The 19,109-nt window shown below is 39.2% G+C and overlaps 1 protein-coding gene across 24 annotated transcripts in view; it reads left to right on the top strand.

The window, feature by feature from the left end:
• Nucleotides 1-496: 496 nt before the first annotated feature.
• The window catches only part of mical3a (microtubule associated monooxygenase, calponin and LIM domain containing 3a), a 59,822-nt gene continuing 41,209 nt past the window's right edge, over nucleotides 497-19,109 (top strand). For 12 of the 24 annotated variants that reach the window (XM_049724456.2, XM_049724460.2, XM_049724461.2 and 9 more), the window contains exons 1-5: nucleotides 9,666-10,038; nucleotides 17,134-17,544; nucleotides 17,979-18,186; nucleotides 18,309-18,425; nucleotides 18,522-18,623. In XM_049724456.2, coding sequence (XP_049580413.1) covers nucleotides 17,266-17,544; nucleotides 17,979-18,186; nucleotides 18,309-18,425; nucleotides 18,522-18,623 — 706 coding nt within the window. In that variant the 5' untranslated portion in view covers nucleotides 9,666-10,038; nucleotides 17,134-17,265. Of the gene's footprint in view, nucleotides 619-7,046; nucleotides 7,354-9,665; nucleotides 10,039-12,746; nucleotides 12,892-17,133; nucleotides 17,545-17,978; nucleotides 18,187-18,308; nucleotides 18,426-18,521; nucleotides 18,624-19,109 lie in introns of those variants that run through there. The other 12 variants (XM_049724469.2, XM_049724468.2, XM_049724471.2 and 9 more) reach the window with 8 other exon arrangements.

Raw genomic sequence — 19,109 nt, 5'->3', positions numbered from 1 at the left:
AGAATATGTCGAGTCATTTCTTTGTGACTTCCTGCCTGCCCTCCCTTATTCTAAACTATTTAACCCTGACCTGTCTCCTCTTGAGTCTGTGTCAAACTGGGCCCAGCTTCAAGGGAATTACAGTGGTGACAAAGCCTCCATACTATACGCTATAAATCATCTGTCTTGTGTTTTATCGTAAATATAATCACACCCAAGTATTACACTTGTCTTTTGATTTTAAGTCTTGAGTCTATGACATGCATGTGTGCTTATAGATTTGGATAAAGACTTATTTTGTGGTGGAAGGGTGTTAGAAACCGAGTAACCCCTGACCCCTTGTTTAATCCTGTCTGCGGTCTCCAGTCCTCTCTAGGTGGAGCACAAAAAAAACACCAAGGAGTTAATCTGGCTCATGATGCTCATTACCGCCTGGGTGGCCAGCCAACGAGAGGCGTGGAGGACCAGGACGGTAGTGGTTGTCCACTGAGGGAAGGAGGAGTCCAATAAGCACTTCCAGCCACTGACTGGAGCAGGAAACACTGGGAGGGAGGAAGGAATTTGCATGTTGTGAAGTGGTGCAGAGAGTTCAACAGCTCTTGCTTTGGTCAACAGAAGGGCAACTAAATATCAAGCATTGTAAGTAGAGATTCGTCATGCATGTGTCTGTCATCGGTTACTTATCTCGGGAGTTTATAAATGCTATGGAAGGATTCTGAAGCAGTATAAACATGAATGGGAGGTTCTTTTGACATGCTATGATCTTTTGTGTATTTTTGTCAACATTTCACATTCCTTTGTGTTTATATGTCCTGCCAAGAAACTAAAAGGCTTCAATTTTAAGGATTGTGCATGTCTTTGGACTGCTTGCTGATAGTTCCACTGGCCAACTTGTATTCTTTTCTATAATCTATCGTTGCTGCATTTAGCCTTGAGTTTTTGTGCTGATGAGTCAAATGAGCCACTGCAGCATCTTTGGCCACATTCAGCTGTATCCAGTCGTGGGCCGGCTGCCACTGGATGGTGTCACAGATTCCAGTTTTAGAACTGGAGAAGATGCTCTTCTGGGAAAGCACATCCTGACACTCCTTGTTCTTCCATCATCGGTTAGGCCAGCCAGAGGTTTTCTATGCACTGCACCAATAGAAAGCTTTTAGTACTATGTTCTCCAATAGGCTGTAAAAGGTTTGTTCGCATTGATCTGCATTAAAAACTGAGGCTCGTACCTGTACTTTGAAGGCCTTTCGTCAGTATGTGCGAGATTATTTGAATAGATTTTCATGGGCTGTCGTCACAGAGTGGTTCACTCGCTTTAACTTTGAGCAGGCAATATTGGTACAGTTGCTTCTCCATGACATGAGTCAGTGTAATTCTGCCATTGAGTGCTTGTCTTTTGCTATCTCTTATTCACCGTGGAAAGCACATTGTCATGATTCATGTCACCCAACAGTCACTCTCGTCTTGTGTGTTACACTCGCCATCCTCAAGGTCACGGTGCAAGTTATCTCCATCCCTCCACCCCTCCCCACGCTCTGTGTCAGGGGGCACAGTGTGAGATTGTACTGGGCTCTGCTGAGTAGGAGGCCAAGCTCATGTGATGTTGGAGTGAAAGAAGGGGAGGGGGGGATGAATAGCTGTCATTCACAACAGAGGGCCCGGTTGCTGGGCAGCTGCCCTCTGCTCTGACTTCACTCAATGTCTCCTGACTGTCAGCTGCTGGCAGCCTTCTTCTTGCTGGCCCCTTCCAGAGCCGGTCAACCTGTGCGACAGAAGGGGGATCATATAGATGACCCATGTACACAGATGGTTGTAGTTTATTTGGTGTCAAGTTCTTTTTCTGATGCACGCAGTTCGGATGGCCAAATAATCCTTGGTCAGCAGACTGGCTCCGCAGGGGGCTGTTTTGTCTGATTTGACGACAACATGATTTATCAGGTGGTATTGAGCTTATTTGGTACCTTGCTCAAGTAGCTACGCAAGGACACCTGACATGAAGCGAGTACCGATACCTAGAAATAAGGTCAGGTATTGTTGTCCTGGTACCAACACCAATTGGTACTCACCCATGCTTTGTTTTTAATTTTTAATACGCCATTATCTATTTCTGGAGCTTACCACACACTCCCTCTTTCCAATGGCAGCCAATTACTAGTTAGTACATCTTTGCCTTTTTGGATCTCATCTGTGATAACATTTTCACAATCTACACCTTGATTTTCTTGAACCACTTGAGCTATGGCCAGCCTGACTCTTTGATTGCGGGAATGTCCTTTGCTCTGTTATGTTTAAAGTCTTGGCTGGACATCGGGAATGTGGCAGCCATGTTTGTTTTCTTTTCTTCCTCAACAATTCGCTGATCACTACACTCTACATTTCAAAGTTGCATTGCATCAGTGATAGCAGCCTCCAGTAGACATTGTGGAGCCACGTTTCGGATGAAAACAAGCTGACGTCCACAGTCCACGGTCATCCGTTTAATCACACCCCACTTAAATCCTTACTCACCCATCTTGCTCCACACCCACAGTGGATGATAAATGCATGCTGACACTGATGATGGTGTCATTGCCTTGGTTAACATCCAGATACGTGCACTGCAACGTCTACTGGCAGCAAAATAATTATGGTTATTCTCAAGAAAATGGCATGTGTGCTGACAAGACTCACTATCACACAAACTGCACTAAAAGGACCTAAACAGCAACAATAGACACATTGCAGTCAGTTTCACCTTATTGATAATCAATAATAATAGATTAATTTTTAAAAAAAACACACGTGAAAGTGGGACTGAAATCAAGTTGAATGCAATAAATATACCAACTTTTACTTTTATTCCAATACTGATACTACGTGTGATTTAGCCTACTCCCCCCCCCCCCCCCCTAAAACACATGACATTAACTAAAAATTGTAATACTTGGAATGTGATTTGCCCATAACATATTATTAGGGATAACAAATTAATTTACTCAATCCATTTTTATGAAAGATGTGTAAAAGAGTAAACCTCAGAAGGCACCCTTGAATTTTGCTTGAATTTCAGAAAAGCCACATAAGCAAATATTGGTGTTTAGAAGAGCATATTATACATTCATTCATTCATTCATAGTTACAAAGCCTGGCACTAAGGTGTCCTCTCAACTATGGAAGCGATACCTGCACTTTTTTCATTGATTAATCAGGGTACAATCAGAAATTGAATCTGATGCCCCAAACTCTACTCTGAGAGTGCAAATGTTAATGTTTTTTTTTATATCTGTTCATTGTTTGAATAAGCCCACAACCTTGGTATCCTGCTTGCATAGCTTCCATCTGTCCTGCCTGACGCTCTGATGCGTCTCCAGTCACAGCGTCCTCCAACAAAGCTGAGAGTTTCTAAACGGTTGTCCACATCAGTTAACCAAACACATATTTTTGGAGAATGGGAGGAAACCAAAGTATTCCATGCAGAAATAGGGGAGAACATGAAAAGAAACATACCAGACATGACTCGCACCATACAAGGCCTCTTCACTTCACTTAGGTCATTCTTCCTTGCTAGAATAATTGAAATAACTTAACTCTGACGTGATTTTCACTTCTCTAAGTGAATGGCTACATTCTTGGTTGGTCTGTTTCTTATTCAACAGTGCGTGATGATTTAAATAGTTTTATAACAATGTGTTCTTTTGCTTCTAATCAAGATGAATTATTCTGTAAATCAAACACATGGTTTTCAGCAAAGAAGTATAAAATCTTTATCTTCATACTAAACATGTTTTACTCCCATTGTGCACATAATTTGTGCGCCTGGTTGATTCACATCTTGAGATAGAATTATGGAGGAATTATGGACCCAAATGAAAACAATCAACCAAGTAAGTCTAAATGGGCTGGTCCTTCTTTTGGAACAAGTGCAAAACGAAGATGAAGCAAAAGCAAAACACATTTGATCCTGGTGATGTTTGCTAAAGTGAGGTCTCTTCTATGTTGATGCCATGTGTAACACCGCACCATCAACTACAACTACAAAGTTTTGAATCAAATTTCAAATCCCACAATGTTAAAAGCGTTCCACTGTATTTCAAATCAGTGATGATTAGGAGGCCATTTAGTCAACACACTTAATTTTTATTAAATATTCAAAAAATAGGTCAAGTAGTTGTGACCTGAAGCCCTTTGAGATGTTTCTGTGATTAAGGGCTACATAAATAAACTTGACTTGACAAGAATCCATGTCATTTTACATTTTTCATAATTAATCCAGCTCACCGATTAAGTGTGAAGAATGACTTCAACACATTTTAAGGACATAAAGCAGACCAAGGCAAGACAAATTCAGACTTGTTCTCTCATGAAATAATTCATGTTTTCCTTCCATGCGATTTTGCTGCAACTTGGAAACTCAGTTAAAACATTCATGTTTGTTTCAATCGTGGGAATGTATGCAACTTGAGAGGACTTTATGTGTGTGTTGCTATTTCTTTTTTCCTTTTCACAAAAACTCAAGTTAGCGTATGATAAAATGTGCCATAAATACAAAGAGAGAGAGCAGCACATGTATGTGTGTGTTCAGGATGAGTTTTCGCCGTTCATTACAAGAGCTCTTTGTGCCAGCCAGAGATCACATGTCACAATATTTAAACAGCTGCACATGATAGTCGTGCATTTTGTCAGCACTGCCAAAAGAGGAGATCTATGCTTAATAGGATGCCGTGTGTAAGCATCTGAGGGACAGCTAAGTCTTTGAAAGAGAAGACGAGTGAACATACAAACAAAGCTTTGCTTAGTCTTCTTTGAAGGTGGAAATGATACACTGACGCTATTTTATATGTTCATACTAACTTAAATTATCTATCTTGGACAAAGCACTTAATATGATGTGAGGTGTGTGGCAAGTTAAGTGAAGAATTGCCTCAGGTTTTGCCTTAACTTGAAAGTGGCCAACAGAAGCTGATGATAAATTCTGATGACACCTTCAGTTCTTCCTTGTAGTACTGTATTTTCAAATTGGTGTCCAAGGCAGGTATCTATAAGTCAAGTTGAAGATGATATAAAAGGATAACATTGCCTTACGGCAATCAGGGGTTTCTAAATGCACATTAATTGACCAAAATTTAACATGGATATTCATTATACCAAAAATATTCATAACTCTCAGCAAATCTAATATTACCTCTTATCGTTGTCATTTCATTTTTAGGTTTGTAACGTCTGCACTAGGATTAAATCAGAGGTTATGACTGTGACCTGAGCATTTTTTTTTCTTCTTGGATAGGTTGCCCATTACTTGAAGGATCCAGACAGTGGAACTTTGGTGTGGCCGCACCCTGACCACTCTTACTGTTTCAGTCCTCACACACTCAGGGCCTGAGGTCTTCTAAACACATGCAGTTAAATTTAGCCAGCCAGGCTGCAGATGCAGAAATACCTCCACCAATGAGTAGATAGTCTCTGCTTCTATGTCCTTCCTCACGATCATGTCCTGTTTTGTACCAAATCTGATTTGTCTTTTTTAAAGAGTCTTCAAAATCCCCCTGGCCTATATGCCAATTAATCTGTATCATATATCATGATTCTGTAGTATGTATGTTTACATGTTTATAATGGTCACCGCATGAGATTGTTTACTGGATAAAGCATTTCTGTACCAGTGTGTAAAAGAAATGGATATATTTTTTAAACAGAAAGACACTGTGTTAATCTAAACACATTGTTCCTTTTCAGAACTGTAGATGAGACTAATGCGCATCTCCCAATCAAAATTAACTTTGTACAGGCAGACTTCCCATTCCCAATACTACTACACCTTACATCTCATCCTATAGTGCTAGATGTGTGCGTTCACGAGAATTGATACGACTTTCTGATTAGTTGATGATGTAGTAGAATAGTGAGATGTTTATGGTGCAGTAATGCAAACTGACGCCAGAGTTGCTGCTGTTGCTGTCCTGCACTGCTCTCTGACTCTCCTCTGCGGGACACTGGCCCATAAAAGCTAATGATGGTCAACCATGAACATGATGAGGTCACTTATCGGCACCACTCTACTCCATCATTTCTTAAAGCTTGTGGTGCCTGATGGAAGTAAAAAGCCTTTCGTGTCTGATATGAGCTTCAGTATGTCAAGTGTGGCATGAGCAGTAATGCTGAGTCGGGCTTGTGACTAGAGTGTAGTTTGACCTGTTTCATAACTGAGGCCTTACGGAATTAACTTGTGTGTGTAGGTGAAGGGCAGTTGTTAACATAATACTAATAGGTGATTTAGATGGTGAGCTTACAGTTTTCCAACTGATTGCAAGATTTGAATGTAGCCTTTCTTGACTCCACCCTCCTAAGTCTTTGACCAAAGCCATACCCCTTGTTCAGGATGTGTACTGTAAAAACGTGTAGAGCAAACATTGTTTACACATCAATGAATAATGAAAATTCCATCTGTCTGATCTTTGGATAAAAGTTTGTGGATTTTCAACCCAAAGTATCTTGATGAAAAGGGACTCAAATAAATGAACGGATGGACGGAACGATCACAATCATAACAAAACATACACATGTAAGCACAACCGAGCTATCCAAGACTGAAATGACTTAAGGTCTTTCTAAGATTCTTGACATGTATTTAATGGGAATGTGCCTGTGGGCAATAAAAATGTCTTTCCCTTAAATGACATGTAAAATGCCACACGCAAATAACTTTTATAGCAATGTGGAGAGACATTTTTGTTCACGCACACGCATTGCTGCCATTTTTTGATTGGCATTCCATGCAATCATCTGCTTTCTCTACCACAGTGCAGTTGCAGACCACTGCAAATAAACCGATCGCAATAATTATATTGTGGTTGGCCAGGTTAAAGAGCATCTTCGCGTGGATTTTTACAGCAGTCAGGTTATTTCTGTTTCTGGGTCATAGCAGCGTTGTGGGATTCATGAGTTAAGAGCAAAGAGCAACCCGTGCCACGTGAGATGAGCTATTAGACATGACTCAGAACAGTCAGCATGCCACAAAGTCAGTCAGTCAATTATCCCAGACCATCCAGCTCCACTTGAGTTTTCAAATGTGTCTATTGTGTCTGTTCTTTCAGGCAGACCAAGAAGGATCCCTCCCATATGTGAACTGGTGGGCGTGTGACATCACCATACCCCATCCTCTCCTTGCCTGATGCACTCTTTGCATGTGACCAATCAGCATATAGTGTTACCTAGTCACGTGTTTATCACCCCCCCCACCATTTGGTAACCATGACAACGAGCACTGGTTCAGGCAGCATCTTGCGGTAGGGAGAAGAGGAAGGAAGGAGGAAGAGATCTCCAGAGGAGGGTGAAAAGGAGGAAAACAGAAAGAGGATAAAATCCAACTTGGAAATATTCTTAGCGCTACTCCACAGAACAGTAAGTACTTGGTTTTACGTATTTGTCATTCTCATCTGTCGATATGGATGGATGAAGATGTGTATTTGGTTGTTACGTGTGTTCGGTAACGTGACCTGACAGATGCCGGTGAAGATTTCCGGAATGACATCACGTTGAGTCCTTTGTTGTGTGTTCAGTCAGCCTCACCTTGCCTAGACAAGCTTTTGTCCGCCCGCATGCCTCATTCACCCTCCCCAGATCATCAGATGACAAACGATGAGAGGCATGTACAGTTGTGTTTAGCAGGTTGTGTTTAGTGGGCTGGTTTTATAATGTGGCTCTCGTTGTGAAGTCCTGTTGTCCTCTAATTTAATGTCTTTCCGTTTTTGATGTTTAAGCTATTATCTTTCCTTTGATCAAACAACATGTACCTGTAATGTTTTTTCTACATTGTCTCTGACGTTGTAAAATTTGGCGTAAAGCCCTTTTTAAACTAAGATAAAGTAGTTGTGTTTCTCTCAGAGAGAAACATTTTATAGAAAACTTTATTTTGATTTATTTTGTTTTATGATTTTATGTGGCCAGCAGAACTGGCTCACAATCATGACCTCTGGTATTATATCTCAACTCAAACGTTTCAGTGTTAAGTTTGGATGTTTTATTTACACTACTAGTGTAGCTTTTGTCAGGGTACTCTACTTTCCTCCCACATTTAGGTTAAAAAGTGAAACAGAATTGACTGGAAGCATGGCAGGTGTGAAAGTGAGTGTGAATGGTTGGGCCTACTGCCTGAAGTCACCTGGAATAGGCCCCAGCAACCCTCGTGAGGATAAGCAGTTCAGATAATCAATGGATGGAAGTTATTATTATTATTATTATTATTATTATTATTATTATTATTATTATTATTATTATTATTATAAAGCACTTTGTTATGGTGAAAGCTGTTGTGAAAATGCTGTATAATTAAAGATGTATTATTATTATTATATTATTATTATTATTATTATTACTCAATCTATTTTCTAAAACACTTTCGTCTTCAGGGTTGTCAAAAGCTGGTGCCTATCAGCTGACTTTGGGCAAAAGGTACATAAAAATAAATCATGACTTACAACTGAAGAGGGATCACCTGGAAAAAAACAAAAACAGCACTGACGTTCCTTATTGCGGCGAACGGCTCTCTTTTAAGCTCTGTTTTTACACATCCAGAATCCCCCTGGAATTTGTTTAATCACCCACTAGATTCTAGAACACCTAAGTAGAGCATCAATATGAAAATGTTCCTGAAATAGCCCACTTGGAGTGTGAACATGGTCAAATTAAACAACTGCAATTGTACAATTAAGGAGCATTGGGCAATTTGTGAAAATAAATGTAAATAAAATACCAATATTAAACTACCCAACAATCTAGTTTGAGAGTGGATCTTCTCTGGCAATTATATTACATCATTACTGTAATTGGTGGATTGCCAGTCCACCCCGACCCACATCCTCCATGGTGTGATGCCCCTGAGTGAGGCCACTGACCTTTTCCTCTGAAGCAGTCAGCATGCTTATAAAGATAATCTTTATAGTGTTAATTGTCATCTGAATTTACTGGTTGGATTCTTGCGCTACTGATGTGTGCAATATTTTCTCAGTGATGCATTTCAGTTTGTGTGAAGCTGACTCAAGTTAGTTTTTTTTCCATCATCAGATTGCTATTTGAAAGTGATTGTTTGAAACTTGCAATTATCCCTGGTTGTAATCTGCAGTGTTTTTTTTTTTGTTTTTTTTTTACCTTGGCAACTGCAGCTCTCAACCATTACTGACTGCATCATTAGAAAAACATCACATAGCCTTTGGACTTTTGTCCAAGAATCCATGGGGGAATATAAACTTAAAGACACACATCTGAGAGACACAACTAAGAGATAAGAGACATAGACTTGATTTAAAATTCACTGTTTATCTGCACTGCCCCTAGGAGAGTCCTTACCCCACTTATTATTATTATTATTATTATTATTATTGTTATTATTATTATTATTATTAGTAGTAGTTGTTGTTATTGTTATTAATGTATTAGTATATTATTATCATCGTTTATTTGTGTTACATAATTTACAAGTAATCTGCTTCTAGGATTTCTCTATTTTTGGTCGATTTGTGATTACTACATACAATGTAATGATTTAACAGATTGGCTGGGAGCACGTTTTTTTTTTTTTTTTTTTTAATCGCCAGTTTTCTTTGGGCTGGGCTATTTCTTTAATATGTCACCCTGTTTTTGAGCAATGTTTGCGTCATGTTGCAATAGACCAATTGGATTAGACGGTGCTGTAAGGCGTTGGTTTGCTCCAGTGAAAGAAAGGGTTTTGGATTCTACCTTTAAAATTACAAGGAAAGAATGTGACATTCCTTTCATTTTGATCACTGTGCAACGTCAAATTTTCATCACAGCGAGGTCGAGTACTACTCAATAGGATGTTGACGTGTTGTTATTTATATCCTTAATCCGTCACCCCTCCTTGCTGTTGTGTTGGTTTGTACCGACTCGCCTATGTCTGTTTCAAGTTGCGCCTGGTCCTTTGCCCCTGTTTGGCTGCGTCTCCTGGCCTCCGCCAATCTTACCACTTACACCGTGGCATTTTGCGAGGAAATCTGGCCTAACAAGCAAACATGGCTTTTTTGCCACTACGCGCGATTGGATTATAAAAACTGCACACAAGCGTTGCAGGTAAGGGCGGCTGTTCCTTGGCACAGCCTGTCAGCGTGCGTTCACGACATTCTTCATGGTTCCTTCGGAACAGCAAAATGCACCACTTTACACGATTGCCAACGTCACCCTCTGATTTATTCATAAACCCTACAAACAACATAAGGACACCGGCCCGAGATAAAGTTAACTGCGGTTCAATGGTAGTCACAGAGGTGCACTAAACGTTGCCGCTTATTCTGTCGTTCGATTCGGTCGTTCTGAGACGGGACAGGCACAGCAGAGGCTGCTTGAGCTCATGTAACACATTGGGTGGCCGATGCGTTGTTATTCACGCTAGAACTGTATAATGACAAATGCTCCATTTGTGAAATATTTAATCGCCTCATTATTATTTAGTCAATGACGAGTCGTCGCATGAGTCATTGCTGATTGTTAGTCTTATTGTAGCTACTAGTACACCACTTTTGAATTACTTCCACGCGTAGACATGACTAAATTCATATTTCTGCATCAATAAACCTAAACGTGCAAAGGCATTTATTAAATGTTGTTACATCATGAGAGTATCTAATCTTGGGGTTGTACATTAATTAACACAATAACAAGCGTCATCATTTTTGCTACTTTATTTGTTATGGTATTTGATTCCCAAAACCCAGCCTACTCTCCTCTTGTGTTAGTAAAAGCGTATATTTGATTCAATTTGGTAAACATTGCTATTATAGATTGACATTTAATCTAGAATCCTCTTCAGTTAACTCTTTCTCTGATGCACAGCAACATTTGAGCTCCTTTTATAGTTGTTTGAACCACGTAGTTGTTGTACAACCGGACAGCACTTCCATGGATATGGATTTTGGTCTCGTCTTTTTTACACTACCATAAAAAACAGGAAAATGAAATGAAATTATATAAGGTACCTCAGGCTGATTATGTTTCATGATGACATAAATGTTGAGAAGTTCAAAAACCTGATTAGTAAGCTAAAAATTAGATGATTGATCTTGATTTCCACTCAAATGATCGAATCTGGATAATTGTAGTTATAATGATTTCCTTCAAAGACTTAATGGTCTGAATCAGCAAAAGATGTCTTTTGTGGTACTAATGAGTGCTGAACCTGAGAACTGACCTTTTTAATCATCAAGATTTTTTATGCCACAGTTTGACAGTATTTGAACCAATGACGAATAACAAATGAGGCCGTGTACTCTGCATTGTTACATTGTTTCTAGTTTGAATACGTTTTTAATATCCCCTAAAGGCCGTTTGTGGTTGCTCAGGAATCATAATCCACAGTACTGTAGTTTTAGATATGAAGCGTGTTGTCACAAGGAAGCTTGCCATCGGTTTTCTGAAGATGATCTGTGATTAGTTGTGACCTGAGACCTTGGCAACTGTGATGTGATTGACAGCAAGTGGCAAAATGTCTGCTCCCTTTGGTGGATAATAAAGGATGAATTTAGCTGCTTAGCTCATATTCTACAAACTCGATATTAATCAGAATGCCGTGTTTAGACTCGTGGAGGCACACACAACATATTATTGTAAAGAATATTTGGGGTTGACTTTCTCTTGAATGAAGCTAGATTGTCATTGTAAGTGACCCTTGTATATGCTGTACAGCTTTATTTGTTTCAGAAAGATAAATTCATCAACTTCAAAAGTGTATAATTGTGGCCAACGGAAATGTGCATGGTGCCTGCAAATGTGACATTGTGGAGCCTCCCAGACTATTGTTTATGACACAAGACGTGCTCTGTCATGGTGCTTCCTCTGAGTTATTGTCATATTTAGACCCACAGAACGCTCCTTGAAAATGCATGGGTGGAAAAAACATTTGCAGTGCTTGTGTTTGGTTCACCTTTTCACAGTGTAATCCAAAACTCAGAAGACCCTGATCACTATTTGTAGGCTTCATGTCACATCATGTCATTTTTCATGCCAAAACAAAAGCTACACAGTGTTCTGTGAAAATGACAAGACACGTGCTGCTACTGCATACTCAGCCGAAAAACACATTTTTAATCAGTACATTTATTAAAAAATGCAATAATAATATAATTGATAATAATAACAGCACTGCTAACGGTTTTTGTGGCGGTATCAACAGTTTTTAATTGATCTGTAGCTCTTGCTCTGGATTTACAGCACAGCCATTTCCCATGCATGCCGGTCAAAGGTAGAACATTAAGTTGAACACAATTCTCAGAGTAGACCAATGAGTGTTTACATTTTGCTAGTAAGCTGACCCTTGAACGCTGTAATAGAGCTCTCCAGTTTCACTTTTCCTACTGTGAGTGATGAATGACACTGATTGTCTGGAATTAAGCATGCACTGTTCAGAACGTTGCACTGTATGCACCATTTGGATATGTTATATTATTCCTTGTATAGCTTTAAGAGGCTCTTCTTACCTCTTGTTGCATTTCCAGATCATGCTCTCTTATTTACTGCCCAAAGTGAGTTTCTCTAAATCTGGGGTGTATATATCGGCTACGAAGGGATGACATAAACAATCAATGCAAGCATGTGTAGAATGCCCTTGTGGGATAATGATGCTCTTGGTAAGTTTATACCGCAAGGGTAAGCAGCACTTTATAAGTGCTAATTGAATGTGGAGGTCTTGGAGCAGCTGGTTACTTTGCACGACAGTCTTGCTGATGAAAACAAATCCTGTCAACAGTATTACTGATATTTATATACCTGCCTGTTGTGGTCTTCAGGTTTCACTGATCGTATTAAATATCTGGCCTGGTCCCCTGTTGGCTTAGAATGTAAGATTCTCCAGCCGCCATTTGGCTAAAGAATGTGGCTTGTGACCGAAGGACCGACCTCGTTGCATTTTCCAGGCCTGCATAGATGATGAAGGTATCTTTAACCTGAGTGGACCACCCTCTTTTTTGTATGTTTGGTGCAGACCCTTGCATAAAATTATGGATGCTGTAGCTTTGTTTTACCAATGTGCATTGTTAAACGTCCGAAAGCCCTGTCAAATTGTATTTTAGTTTTTTTTTTTTTTTTTTCTTTTAAATTGTTATGGCCTTTAACTGAAGGCAATTTACACTCAAAATATACACTTTTTTGTTATCAAGTGTAGCATTTCTCCAGCAGAGATAATAAAAATCATCTTTTGTATCTGACAGTCTACAAACGGATGTTGTCATTTGAGCAGCTTGCTTCGCCCACGCACCAGATTAGGGATAGCAATTGGTGATGTGATGGGATTATGGCATCTACCAAGCCATCATTTTTTTGTCCTTTCAAACAAGTTGATTGCATCAGACACATTCACATTTTCAGATATGTACAATGAATATAGTATATTCCCTTCATGTTTTAGAAATGTATCAACTTCATTCATATGTTGATTTAAATCTCCTGTATTGATAAAATGGGTTCTCAGATGATCTGTGACGTGAAACGATTTGGTCTAAATTGCGTTGGTAATCTCAAGCATGTGGCCATTGCAATACATATCTCAATACTAGTGGTGCGCTGACAGTTTAGCCACCAATGATTTTTGTGAAACAGTCTGTGATGGGCAAACGTACACAATGGAAAATATTGCACCTTGATGTGACTGGTGTCTTCGCATGCGCTCATCTGTGTTTACGTGATGCACTGACTTGGTCAACCGCTTTTATGTGGGCATATTCTTTTCAACAAACTGCACTTTTATTTTGTTTTAATCTCAAGATCTTAAAAATTGTAAAGAATGTTCTTGAAATGAAGTCGTCAGTGTGGAAAATTCACTATGTATCTTTGTCCATCTTCAATGAATTTTAAAGGAATAATCTAAACATTGATTCGTTGACTGTAAATGTAAATTCATCTCTAGAATCGACACTGTGTTGCTTGATTGGTAAGCTTTGAATTGTCATTTTATGAATTATATTTAATTTGTGCTAATTTCATTTGAATCTCTCCATATTCACTCTAACTTTGTAGCCTTTTTCATGTTGCTGCTACTTTTTATTTATTTATTTATTTTTTTTTTATTTTTTTTTTTTTTCCAAACACAGACTGAACAAGGATTTGTCTTTGTTGCATATAGTCTTACATTTCACATCCTAGTTCAGTGGTAAGATTGGAGTGTGCGGGTAACCGGATCCATGACATTGTGCCATAGCAGTGTTTGCAGTGAGCTAATGCAAATGAGCAACACAGCAATCCACATGCATGAAAGATAGGGAATAAGCAGTTTGTGCTATTGATAGTAGCAGGCCAGAGCGTCAGTGTTCCAGCATACTTGCTCCATTCCTTTTGTGGTTCAGTCATTTTGGGCTACATAGTTGCCATGCTTGCACTTAAAATTCGAATGAAGGCTGAATACAGCAATTTTCTTGATGGATGGATGGATGGATGGATGGACGGATGGACGGACGGACGGACGGACGGACGGACGGACGGACGGATACTTTATTGATCCCGGGGACGCAACAGGCTTCTAGAAAAGGCTGCCACTCACAACGGCACCACAAAGAAAACCAATAAGTGCAAAAGTTAAAAGTCATTAAAGCAAAGCAACAAAGATAATAACAAAGGAAAAAGTAACAGCAGGCCAGCTGGTGAGAGGCCTAAATATTGTAAATGATCCCGAGGTCCGCCACACAGCCGTCCTCAATACCTAGAAGAACACCCCAAAACACACAAAAGGCCTCCACAGGGTCCTCACAGGGAAGCTGCTGGAAACTGTTGTGACTTGTGATTAGAGATGATGTATTATATTTCATAATGTCCAGAATTATCACTTAACTGTATTGTTGTGATATTGCTGTGCATACTCTCCTAGCGTGTCAACAAATGCTGTTTTTGATTTGAAAAATAATCTAATGCAATTTAACAATTAAAAGGTGATAGGATCTATTTGGAAAATACAGTATAAATACATTTAATAAACTTGCGTACTGGTGCATCAAACCAAATTTTTTTTTGTAAACTGTTTGTTTTCTTGTCCTTAAACTATTTTCATTTATTGGAAAAGTAATTCCTGCAAAATTTTAGCAAAATGTGTTTAGGTTGGCCACAGGGCGTTTGAAATTTGTACCTGCACGGCTGCTGAATCTGTCAGGTTAAAAAATCCAAAGTTTTGATTGGTTTGTTCATTCCTTTTTGCTATAACTTTATTAACATATAAATAAATAATGGCAAGATTTGAGTAGATTTGAGATGAATTTGAAACTTTCCACAATTTTTTCAAGCAAATCTTACTATGTAAACATCACAGTAATAGCTCAACAATGACAATACATCCGCGGTATAAGATGTTTCTTTCCATTCCTTACTGCGTTGGAGTGATATTCATTCTTGTCGCAACATAAACTTCTTTTTGTGATTTGAGAACGTTGTGGGGTGCCATGTATCAGTGGGAGAGTGGTCGTCTTCCAACTAAGAGGTTATTTTTAAGAAGGGAAGAAGTGGAAACAATGAAATGTCCTCAGACGTGTAAGTCATTCTGAGATTGTGGAAGTGGAAAAGAATTCTGATAATGTCCAAAATGACAAAGCTGATAAATGGCTTGTTTGATTTAGTGGGTAGTGTTGTTTAGTAAAATGATTCAACAAAGTGTCGTTAGCTATAACGTCAGATGTTTATGTGACTAAACCCTTGGCATGGGGCGAAGGTGCTGTCTGTTTCGCTGCACTTTGCTTGCATGTACTGCTCATGCGGCCACACGGCGGAGACATTGTTACCCCAATAACACAAAACAACAGCAAGTATTTTTTCCAGGTTGTATGTGTAGCTTGATGAGTAACTGCATATTGCAATGATAGAAATGGGACATATCAATAAGAAAGTAGCCGTCATGGACTATTGATAGGCTGAAAAAAAAAGAGTTTTCTGCTCGAGTTTATTATTATATGACCTCTTGGTCACCATTTGTTCGTCAGACAAGAAAGAAGAAGCCTGTTTTTACCATGGTGACCTACGACAAGTGCTGAATAAATAAACCACTCCCAAACTCTACATTAGTAGTTCAACTATTACTTGAAATAACAACTGGGTGTAGCCTTGCACAAATTTCATGTCCTTAATTGTCTTCTACAAGGTGCCCTTTTGTTAAAGTACCCAGTGTTTAGAGGGAAAGTATTCTTTTTCCTCTTGCAATTCTACCGTTGGATGACTGGCGAAGGAAAAAAGTCACAATAGAACACTTCATCTCCAGGATGCCTGTGGAGCATAGGCCTGGCAGGACACAATGCCATTTAAGGATATGTGCCAATGCGCACAGTAAGCCCAGTCATCCCAGCTATTTTGAAACTGTGGTAGTGGGTAAACCATTTAGTAGTTCAACATTACTTTGTGTTTTTAGAGTGCCATCCCAAACCTTCATTGCGTTCAGGTATTCCTCATATTGATCTCACCTTTATTTGAATTTTTATACCTTAAGGATAATAGGTATTTTGTTAAATATATTTTTTTCTAGCCAGACTAACATGTAATTGTGCAACATGTGCAAGTGGTTTATTGACATTTTATTTTTAGACTAAAGCACCATGTAATCAGGAAAACAAGCCACATTTGTGTTTTCTATTATTTATTTTAATCATCATCTTGCAATTAAAAGTTTAGTATAATTTCAAAACCCTTGTGTGTGGTACGACCATTCCGAGCCAGAGAAGAACGTTTTTGCAAAGTCACGTCTGTATCAGGAGCTTGTTATGTAGCCCAAAATTAACATTGATTGTTTGTCTTGCCAGCTGATTTAGTTGTGAAGGTTCCTTGAGGTTTACACAAAGTAAAGTTCATCAATAATGTCTGATCAGAAATAAGTCTTCCCAGGAGATGTTATAATTGAAGATGGCTTATGTTCTTTAGTTGGTAGATGTACTAATGACCAGATGTCCCATTAACATTTTCCATACCGGGTTTTTTTTCCCACCCAGCTAAATAGAGCGCACAAATTCACCAAATCACACGCAACGCAGCAAGAATACAATGTTTTGTTCCTGTTTGTATTGGATTTACTAATGTTTAATTTATCTGGCTACTGGAAGGTTTACCAAGGCTGTTTCCTTGTTTTTCTTGACTCAAGCATGCGATTTAGGTTCATGCACTCCCACACATTGGAAATTTCATTCAGTTTATTTCTTTTTCTTTTCCTGACAGAATGAGAACGCCTGAGGCTGGGGGTTAGAACCTTCCACTGGAGAGAGAAACTAAAATCATACAGGGCTGAGGTTGGACCCAGAGACCCCTGTTGGGGTGTGAAGGGCCCTATCAGCCTTGTGTGTCTGGACCATGGGGGATGGAGGCATCAATGCAACTGGAAGAGAAGGAGTCAACCAGTCCCATGTCCTGTTTGATAAATTTGTCCAGGCAACCACATGCAAGGGAACACTCAAGGCCTTCCAGGACCTGTGCGATCTCCTGGAAGTCAAGCCCACAGAGTACAGAGTATTTTACCACAGACTCAAATCCAAGCTCAACTACTGGAAGGCCAAAGCACTTTGGGCCAAGTTAGACAAGAGGGCCAGCCAGAAAGAGTATAAGAAAGGCCGTGCCTGTACCAACTCAAAGGTACCGCTCATATTTTAATCATCACTGACTGACGTACTGGTGTTAACAAACCATTGAATGGCATTCTTTTTCAGCATCAGATTTGTCTAGATTTTTTTTTTTTAATTCATCACCTTTCTTATGACTAAAAAACAGCTAAACAATAATTAAGCAATATCACGCAAGTAGGATTGATGGTCATTGTTTTCCAGAGTAAAAGCAGATGTGTACAAATGTCTTCATTTGCTTAAACACAAAAGATAAATCAGTCTGCTTTCATGAAAGACGAGAGAAATGTATTACTTTTAAGAGCCTGAAATCAGAAAGTTTAGGCAATTGTTAGTTAAGAGAGGACTCTATAAGATTACTTGATTATCAAAATATGAGGCAATTAATTTGATAAACAATTTGCTGTCGATTAATGTATTAATTTTGATACTTCTATTTGACACTAGTGTCTCATCATTGGTGCCGGACCATGTGGCTTACGAACAGCCATCGAGCTCGCCTTCCTGGGTGCTAAAGTAGTCCTGTTGGAGAAGAGGGATGCCTTCTCCAGGAACAATGTGCTACACCTTTGGCCCTTTACCATTCAGGACCTCAGGGGCCTTGGGGCCAAGAAGTTCTATGGGAAATTCTGCGCCGGTGCAATTGATCATATCAGTAAGTTGCTTAGAGCACAATGTGACTGGCTGCTCAGGTTTTGAAGTATTTGATGAATTTGCCTTTCATTAATAATTTGTTGACACGTGTCCGTAGGAGTGATTATGTCATTGTTTTTGTAGGTATTCGTCAACTTCAGCTCATGCTGCTCAAAGTGGCTCTCCTCCTGGGCATCGAAATTCATGTCAACGCAGAGTTCAAAGGGCTTATTGAACCTCCTGAGGACCAGGAGAGTGAAAGTGGGTCAAACTTCATACAAATGAAAACTGCTTTGGATGAACAACTTTTCTCTAATCTTGTGTTTCTATGTGATTGCACATTGTGTATGTTCACAGGGATAGGCTGGCGGGCAGAGGTCCACCCCAGGACACACCCTGTCAACGAGTTGGAGTTTGATGTAATCATTGGTGCAGATGGAAGGAGAAACACGCTGCCAGGCAAGTTGTTGTATTCTTTTTCTTCAGCCTTGACCACAGGCATCTTAAACATGTTAGAAAACAAAAATAGCAACATTATTCTTGGTTGTTGCTCATGTTCAAACCTGTTGTGAACACCTCATCTTCATTTCCTACATCCTCTCAATTTGTACATTTTGTTGCTGCATACTGTAATTTGCTGACATCTGGCCATATCATGCTTTCTTCAGATTTGGTCAGTTTCATATTTTTTCACAAATGTCTTTATCAGTCAGTCCCCAAAGTTTGTCTGTTTTTTAAAGTTTTGAAAATCGCTTTGCCGTCATGAAATATCAATGACTCAAGAAACATGCCATTTTGTTGGTTTCCAAAATAGTAATGGTTTTGGAGGGACAACAATTCTGCCATTTTATAGTGCTAATTGAATAATCAAAATAGTATTTTTTTCTTGTTGTTGTTTGTGATTGATAATAAGTGTCTGATAATACGAAATAAGAAAAATTGTAC

This window comes from Syngnathus scovelli, chromosome 6, assembly GCF_024217435.2.
Source record: "Syngnathus scovelli strain Florida chromosome 6, RoL_Ssco_1.2, whole genome shotgun sequence".
Lineage (NCBI taxonomy): Eukaryota > Metazoa > Chordata > Actinopteri > Syngnathiformes > Syngnathidae > Syngnathus > Syngnathus scovelli.
Note: the sequence above shows the minus strand (reverse complement) of the source record. Positions and strands in the feature narration are given on the sequence as shown.